The sequence below is a fragment of the Prunus mume genome, linkage group LG1, assembly GCF_029339155.1.
Source record: "Prunus mume cultivar Tortuosa linkage group LG1, ASM2933915v1, whole genome shotgun sequence".
Classification (NCBI taxonomy): domain Eukaryota; kingdom Viridiplantae; phylum Streptophyta; class Magnoliopsida; order Rosales; family Rosaceae; genus Prunus; species Prunus mume.
The window spans coordinates 11,364,886-11,374,249 of NC_142698.1; the positions used below are offsets into that span (position 1 = coordinate 11,364,886).

The 9,364-nt window shown below is 36.1% G+C and overlaps 1 protein-coding gene across 1 annotated transcript; it reads right to left on the reverse strand.

Moving 5' to 3' along the window:
- Positions 1-568: 568 nt before the first annotated feature.
- Positions 569-3,296, reverse strand: LOC103336329 (U-box domain-containing protein 30). Its single transcript, XM_008239376.2, has one exon. The coding sequence runs from the start codon at positions 2,545-2,547 to the stop codon at positions 1,198-1,200; it is 1,350 nt and encodes a 449-aa protein (XP_008237598.2). The 5' UTR covers positions 2,548-3,296; the 3' UTR covers positions 569-1,197.
- Positions 3,297-9,364: the final 6,068 nt, after the last annotated feature.

The following is a 9,364-nucleotide window of genomic DNA, read 5'->3' on the forward strand; positions in this document are numbered from 1 at the left end:
ATCCAATTTCACTATTTTAATAGTACAAATTTTATTTTTTGCATTTTCAAGTGTAGATAAATAAATAAATTATAATTCAATGTAGAATCATGAAATTGCACTGCCGCAGTGGTAGGGCTTGGCTCTCAAAATTTGGAGGTATTACTGAAAACCAAAACGAGGCACATCACATGGCAGCAGCTTCAACTTTCAACGAAACACACAAAGTGCTGTGAAAGCTCTGAGCTTTCATTTCTTTCATTTCAATACTTCATATCAGTCAGCAGCTCAGCAGTGAATGAATGAATGAGTGAGTGCAAGCAAGCTATCATCGATTGGTCCCGTTCTCAAAGCAGGTACACAGAATGCACCTAAGCCCTCTAGTGTTGCCCTAAATAGTAAACTCCAGCACATGATGTAATCAAGTCTAGGACCTGCACCTGCAACCTGCAACTCTGCACTCTCTCTCTCTCTCTCTCTCAATAGCCAATATCCACCAACTTCCCCACACTCATTGAGAGTTTGGGATTGGATCAGCAAGCCTGAAACAAACCAAAAAGAGGGAAAATCCAAACTTCGAAGAAGAAGATTAAACAAGAATGAGAGAATCTTATATACACGAACCACAGAATGTGAAATTACATTGTAAACAAAGCAAATAACTGGGGAAAGATATTGTTGACTTCAATTCAATGTACACGTTAAAATGGAGAACAGAACCCAAAGGCTCTACAATTTCTACAGTTAGTGGGTCAAAAACAAAACTCCCACATAACAAAGGATAAAAAACCAATAGGAAAACTGGGAGCTACTACCAAGACCTTAAGGAGAACAAAGGGAACTAAAGAGTGGGAGCCAAGCAATTTCTTGACAATTACAATTGTAATTGCAGGCTCCATATTTTTTGGAGCAAATTCTCCTCCTAACAAGTATCTTTATCCAACAACTAACTACACTTTCTTCTTTCTTCTGGGGTTTATTCGACAACCATTGACGCCAGTTGAGCAAATTGCATGATTGCATTAGAACCAGCATGGTGTGTGATGTCCACATTGTGAGACTTCTTCATGAATGTTGAATCAATTGTTGGAACAAACATACTTTTCAAGTATATACAGGTGAGCTGATTCGTACCTCACGCCCCCGATTTGGCATTCTGTTCAGGGCCACATATCAGAATCAAAGGGGTCGTATACATATCCACGTAAAATTTCCCTGTCATTGGATTGTCCTTGTGAGTTTGCACTTGGAAATGAATATTGTATCAGTATAGTTTAGACTACAAAGCTTCAAGAGCTCTGCAGACTGCTGCTTCAGGACAGGACCACAACCACTCTGTATCACAAGGAGGAGCTTTGCCGCTAGACCAGCATCTAGAGCAATTGATGAGCATTCTTCGGGGGCATGTTTACATACAGACCATAAAATTGACAGTGCAAATTGAGTACAACTTTCTGAAATTCTCATAAGAAGCCTCACCATATTCGGAATAGTGTTCGAACAATCCTTCAAAGCTGATATTCCCTCCGGTAGAGAGGACAGTGCATCCAAGATGAAAAGAGCTAGTTCTAAGCATTCATGGTCGAGAGAAGGCAAACAATCAACTAACTGAGGCACAGCCCCAATGCTCACCATAAAACCCCTTACTTCCTTATGCAAGCATATTGTTCTGAGGAGGCTAAGTCCAGGCAAGATTCCAGCTGTATGCCTCTTATCTTTCACCAGCCTCATTAGTCCTACCAAGAGGCTATGGCTCGAAATAATTTCTGATCGAAAATCCTTCTCCTCCATCAGCATTTTGATCAACCGGGTACAATTGATTTTCGTTTCAATTGAACCCTCATTCAGAATGTCCACCATTAACGAAATTTTTGCGGGTTGCATCAAACTCGTTCTCGATTCTGAATCAAGGGTCAAATTGACAAGAATGGCAATGACTTCGGAACCAACAACATGTGAAGTAAATGGACCTAGCAGGGATGAAACTACAGTAGCCCCACCTTTATCAATCAGTGTCTTCCTGGCAGTGGCGTGAGCTGCCACAACTTGATGAAGCTCCTTGAGGGCTTGCACCCTAGCTTGACCCTTCACCTTCTTTAGTGTCTCGACAAGCTCAGAAGCCCTTCCTTGAACATCTTCAGACCTCTTCTTCATGAGCAGATACTTCCGAGAAAACCAAGTGTAGATTAGATGGTAAAGGGTCCTATTCGGGGTTATCGAATCGTCCCAGAGCTCCTGCATTGTGGTGGGGCAGGTGAGGTGCCCCAAATTGAACCATTTGAGAATGTTGGAGCTCTCATAGGTTTGACCAGTGCAAAGGGTCACTGGGTCTTGCATTGGCTCCAGGGAGATTGGGCAGATGAACACTGAAGGGACCTCAGACAAGTCAAGCTCTTCAATCATCTTCCTCAGATCCAATTTCTCACCAACACCAGTAGTAACAACCCCACCACCAACACCACCCAAAACCCCATCCTTCACAGCTGTGTCCAGATCTATGACATGCCCATCTCCACCACCATCAAATCCAACAACCCCATCCCTCTTTGAGGGCTGAAACATAGGCATTCTTGAAACCCCTTTTGAGAGAAAAGAAACCCAAACCCTCAAAAATATTAAAAACCCAAAAAACCGAGAGAGAGAATAAAAAAAAACCCTCAAAACGACTGCAATGGCAAGCTCCCTTCAGAGCACATTACATCTGGATAGCACATGAAATGTGTGAAAAGGGATAAAGAAAGGAATAAAAATCCCACCTGTGCTTCTCTCATTGACAATATACAAGCAACAATACTCTATTTATTGCGCACACACACACACACACACACACACAGCTTCTGTTGCTTTTTCCTAGTTTGCTTTTTATCTGATCTCTTTCTACGGTCAAAAGCATCATTACAATCATAATACACACATCATAAAACACACAATCAAGCTCGTTTCACTTCATGCTCAAGCTTCAAAAGGGTTCAATCAACAGCCCATTTCACCAGAACAGAAAAAGATGTGCAATAAAGCAAAGCAAAGGGTGAAAAACAAAAAGACTTGGACCGCTCAAAAATAAGCAAACAGTGGAGACTACAAGTAAATCTAAAGAGGGTTGTGCAGAAATTGAGAGAAGAAAATAAAATAAGCATTACCCAGATCTCATAAGACGGAGAAAATGAGGAATTCGAAGAGCTTTAAGAGAAAAAACTATGTGAGGGGCCGTACCGCCAAAGGTGGACAGATAGACCGAGAGAGAGAGGAGCAGAGAAAAGCCATAGCTCTTCTTTTGGGGAAGTTTTACTGAAAGCTCTTCCAGTCTTTACCGAAAATAATAAATTTGTTTATTTATATTTATGTTTATGTTTTTTTTTTGTTATGGTACAAAAATGAAAAATGGGGACTTTGAAATATCAGATGACCGGAACCACGGGCTGCAGCCGGTGAATAAGCCCCTCGGCCCGCGCACCACACGTGCAGTCATTTCACTTGTCTCCTTAATCTCCCGCTTCTCTGCTAATTACCTGCTTTATCCATCTTTATTGTCCATTTACAAATTTTTTCCGCATTGACAATTATACCCCTGTTTGGTTTTTTTTATTTTATAACAATTTTGGAATTAATTGAACTTAGAGCATCTTCCACAATTGTACGAGAGAAGTGTCACTAGATGAATAGCTAGTAATCCTATGTTCGGCTTAATCCTTTTTTTGATATCTTGTTCTTGCTTCAATTCCAACGTTCAGATATCTTTACAATTAGAATTTTAGCTTCTTTTTTTTTTTTCAAAACTTGTATTTTAGCACTTAAAATGTTACAGTTCATACAAGTTAGTGTTACAAATTCGTCAATAAAATTGACACAAAATCAACATGTTGTTTAAACAAAACCCTTCCACATTTGATTTCACCCAAGCATTTTCCCATTATATTTATTCATTCATTGGATCACATTTAGACGGACAACTAATTTATTTTTATTTTTTGGACAGAAATTCTTTTACATTTAATATTATGTAAAGGACTCTTCCGGATTTTCATGGGTCAAATGATATTTCGAGAAAGAGGACAAAGTGGTATTTTGAGAGAGAAAAAGAAAGTGGGTCAAAAAGACCGCCCAATTTGGGTAAAGTGTACCCACGAGTAATCTGAGTCATGACCCAACCCCCACGAAGGGGAGAGACTAGTCTTTTTGCCCACGTACCACTATTTACTACTTTACTATTTTACTACTTACTAGGAATGAGGAAATTAGGAACGGCCCACGATGAGCTTCCTACGTACGATGCCACATCTCGATTTAGCAAACCGAATATTTCAGACACTTTTTCTCTCCAAAAAAATTATAATAATTACCAAGTAAAAACCCAAGTGGACCCCACCAACCAATTTTCCTCTTTTAAATAATCAAAATAATAATATTTTCCTACCTTTTTTTTTTGGGGGTAAAGTCCCAGCCAAGCGTTTGACCGCGACAGTTTCGCTTTGACTGTACGCCTCCGTTGGCTTATCCGGTCTTTTGCTTTGACTGCTTTTCCCCATCTCCCACTGCTCGTTCTAATACGTTGCTGCTCCCGTTGCCCCATCACTCAATCATACACCGACACGTACCCCTGCCAACGTGTTTTTAATTTTCATCTAATTTTTTTGGGTGGATTAAATATTATGTATGGCTTTTGGGTGGGACTGGGGCACGGGGGTTTTGTGTGGGCCCTCCCAGACTGGACGCTGCCCACTGCCAATTTTAGGTTGGATATAAATTAATAATACTAATAAATTTATTGTGGCACAGAACAGAGAGTGATTAGTTTAATGAACAACGTGTGAGCGCATTGTTATGAGTGTTAATGGCTTGTTATTATGATTCAAATTTAAAGGTTAAGATAGTTTATTAGAAGATTATCCCATCATAATCTTATATTAAGTTATAATCTGGATTTCCAAAATATTGGAATCAAATTTGCAACACACCTACAACATAGGTGTCACATGACCCACCAAATTGAGTTCCTCGTGAGTAGGGTTACGAGGATGCCTTGAATTGTTAGGGTTCTTTGTTTTTTTGTTTTGTTTTTAATTGTTAGAATAAGAAGTGCTGCTAGGTTAGGTCTAACTGAAAAGATGTGCTGGAAATCTGTTCAAACTTTTTATCTTATTTCTTTAATCAAATCAACTCCATGGGTAGTCAAGATTCAAGCAAGCTTTGGGCCAAAACAGGGTTACGAAAAATGTTAGAGACATCAACTTGTAGCAAGAACTTATGTGACAATTTTTTATTTATTGTGAATAAATATAGTTTATACGACCCAACAAAAGTAGAAACATAATTTAGAGTGAGAATATATATAAAACAACTGAAACATTGGCACGTTATATGAAAGTTATTCTATAGTGAGGTACTGACACATTTACTGTTGGATCAAACTAATCAATTTTATCAAATGACTAACCAATTTGATTCAATGGTCAAAAGATGAGACATTATCTAAGGACCTTAGATAAGGCCTTCACTATAGAATTCTACAATTAGCTAGTTTATCTCTAATATTGTTAGTACGAAGAAATAAATAGTTACATAAACTAATGACCATTTGATATAGTGGCAACTAATCTTCACTTCGGCGGTAGAAGTTATGACCGATAATCTCATAGATCATAATTGTTTAACAAAAACATGAAAAAGGAAAAGAAGAATATCTTCATAATATGGCTTTTCACACATATTGCATGTTATTTTGATTATTATTATTATTATTTTAATACAAGTGATATTGGGGAGGGGGGTTTTTCTCACACACACGTGTCATGGGGTTTAAATTTGAGACCACTGGTCTGCAAGTCAATATCATTTCTACTAGGCTAACCCCGTTGACCTCTTTTGATCATATCTATTGATTTTTATATTTTTTTTAAAGGAAGGAAATAATTTTAAAAATTTAAAAAAGCGTTTGATAATGTAATGTTAGTTTTGTTTCCCTACTCAACAAAAAGACATTTGGATAATGCTCATAGGCCCAGATATTCGGTAAGCTTGTTGGGCCTTTGAAAATGGATACCAAGCAGACATAAGGGTGTGTATAGGGGCCTCCGTAATTGATGAATGTAGGAGCCAAGATCTGGGTTCGGGCTCATAGGCCCAATATTGTGTGAATTCTACAACATTTGGACGGTATTGGTATTTTAATAGTTTCATTAAAGAGAACCGATATTTTTATAAAAATCAGTTTCGAGAACCTATTTCTCTGCCGCTTCTGAAAATTGTTGTCCCAGCTTCAGAGCTTTCAAAATAATCACTTTTTATTTGCTTTACCCAACACTTTTGTCAGCAAAAACTGTGGAAGAAAGTGATTTTATGGGTTTTACCGGAACCCCAAACATGCACTTATCCATCGTGGGTTCACATACCATTTATACAAAAACAAAAATAAATAAATAAAAGAAATGATCAACGAGATATGAATGAGAATGACTATTTGGGCTAATTATATATAGTTGAAATCTCATAACTTTTTTTTTTTGGTCATACATAAACAACATATATTGACATACGTACAGAAAATGTTGATCAAGAAGACGACAACTTCTAGTGCATGCAATAAAAAAACCGAAAATAGAAAGTGAACTCTTCTCGGACTTGATCCATATGAACTTGGCTGACCTTTTCTTTTACTTTTTTTTTTTTTTAAAGTATTATAGCCTTGACCCTCCCAAGGATAACAAACCTGACTCAGTCCTGATGAACCATTCTGCCCCTTGATAATAACACTGTTGATCCAGCAAATTGGGTTCACTTGTACAGTTTTTTCCTTTTTCTTCTTCGTCCGAAATAGGATCGTTGTTGACTTTATTAAAAATAAGCAGAGATAAAAGTCGAACTTTTGCCTTGAATGTGAAGCAAAGCGTTTTACCACTAGGGTTTAGGGTCAACTTGATAGAGTGAGCATTTGGATATGATGATGAAACTGTTTTTTATGTTAATAAAGAATTATGTATTCAAAATCAAGTGGTAATGCATGAAGTTATACTGAGGTGACTCTACACGTTATTGGCGTTTACAAGATTTCTGAAATTGTCCTTTTGGGCATTTTAGCAGCCAAAGTTCCTCCTCTTCTTTCCATTGATAAAAAAACACAGTTTCGTAGTTTTAATGTTTTGACTTGGCAAAACATAATTTTGGAGTGGCTACGCCTATGCCTACGATTACATTGAATGAGTTTGGTGGCTTGGTCAGTTCCTAAATTTTGCTTACCAAGCTCAACCTACATACAAGTACAAAAAGTGTGATTGAATCGGAAAAAGTTCGAGTTCTTTAATCATCAGCTGGGGAAATTGACTCAGTAAATTTATTTATTTATTTATTGAGCGTGAAACTGTTGGTTGTAGATGTAATCTGAATTATATAAAACAGCAATTAAATGAAGAATCAACAAATAAATAAAAAGCCAAATAAAGCAAACAAAAGCCAAACAAACAACTACAAAGTCTGCATTACTATTATTAACCATGAAATCAATATAAGCTTATATGAATCAAAACTCTAAAACAATTGTCACTGTCAAACTAACTGCATCTAGCCTTGAAGACGATGTAAAACATGACAGATCCGGAAAAGCGCATCAATTTTCAGGGATCCAATTGCGCATGTGGTGAATAAAAGTCCTAAGCTGACAACAATGACCAAAAACAATTAGGTAGATTGCATCAAAATCTTTCAAATTCGTGATAGAACTTTTATTTAGAGAAAATGAGAGAATGATCAGATTGATGAATTAGCAAAAAAGAGGTGATGGGTGGAAGCATATGTGGTTAACATGCTTGTGACTTACAAGTTTCAATTTTTACAATGCTCAAATAGACTCTTCTCTAGTTCTAATGTGGATATAAAGAGCATTTTTACTCACTACTTAAACCTAAGGTGTATCATCATTATCCTTCTCAACACTTGACACATGTCCATATACATAACCATGGTTCCATAAATACAAAGTAAAAAGTTAACTATAATTATACATATAGACACGTGTCAAGTATTAAGAAGAGTAGTGAGAATATACATTGAGTTAAAGTGATGAGCAAAATTATTTCATGGGGGTACGTATATAAGTTTAGTGCCCAAAAAAAAAAACCAATAATGGGTCAGTTTAATGCCAAATCCTTTTGGGAAATGTTCTTAAATACCACTAGTAATGTAGCAAAATTCTCAAATAGTACCATAGAAAATAGACAAATTGACCATATATATCGACAAAATATTGATACTTATATTTATGTAATATCAAGACTATATATGACTGTTTGCTATAAATGGGGATAATATCAATAGCATATCAAGATGATATCGATATAAGAGGATCTACAATCATGCTTTCTATTTTTTAGTTAAAATTAAGCTAAAAACACACAAAAGCTATTTTAAGAGTTCTCTATAAAAATTCAACTTCAATATAAGTGATACTCTCTAGTTAAGAGAGTCATACTATTATTTTTTTATTTTTTTAATATAAGTGATAATCTACTTTAAACTAATCTAAAATACGGGGAGGGGGATTTGAACTTGGGTGCAGAGTGGGGAACACATCCATTTTAGCCAACTTGTCTAAGCCTATGTTTGTCTCTTTCTTTAATTCAACATAAATGATGCATCTCTATGAATGAAAGATATATATATATATATATATAATATATATATATAATAGGCATATTAATTAAAGGTTTAAAATACTCGTCAAATAAGGCATCATTAAATTATAGGAGTCACTAAGAGTTCATTCTTTCTCCTCAGATTTAGGAGCTCGTCTCCCTATTTTAGTAGCGGGATAGAGAGCATGGTCGAAGGTGTGTTTTCTCACTTTCTTTTTAAATTTTATTTTAAAATGTGTAATCTAGGGAATCCATAATGAGACTATTTGCTACAATAATACTGCTACTTGAGAACTTTGCTATAACAGTAAAGGTATTTAAGAACATTTCTTAATATTTTTCTTTATTATTTATGTGTGCAAGGCCTTAGAGAGAGGTTACCTAAAAGTAAGGACATCCATAGTGAGGGCCCTGATTATAATTTATATGTGTGTATAAATATCTTGATGATTTGTTCCTTAATATTAAATTAAATTCGTCAATTTCACAATTTATAAAATTGAAACTAAACGTGCGTCATGCAAATTGAAATCATAGCGTCCTTCAATGTTAATGTGTTAGAGAAGGATACGTGGTGACTCAGTAGTCGCTAGTCCTTGGTCCAAACACTTCACTACTCGTTGATCTTTCTCGCCCCTTTTTTTTTTTTCCTTTTGTTGTCAACATTTTTATTATTGTTACTATTATTATCTTTGCAATACATATTGTAAATTAATTTAAGGTTCTTCTGATATTCAAACCACAATATTCTTTTGAGATCC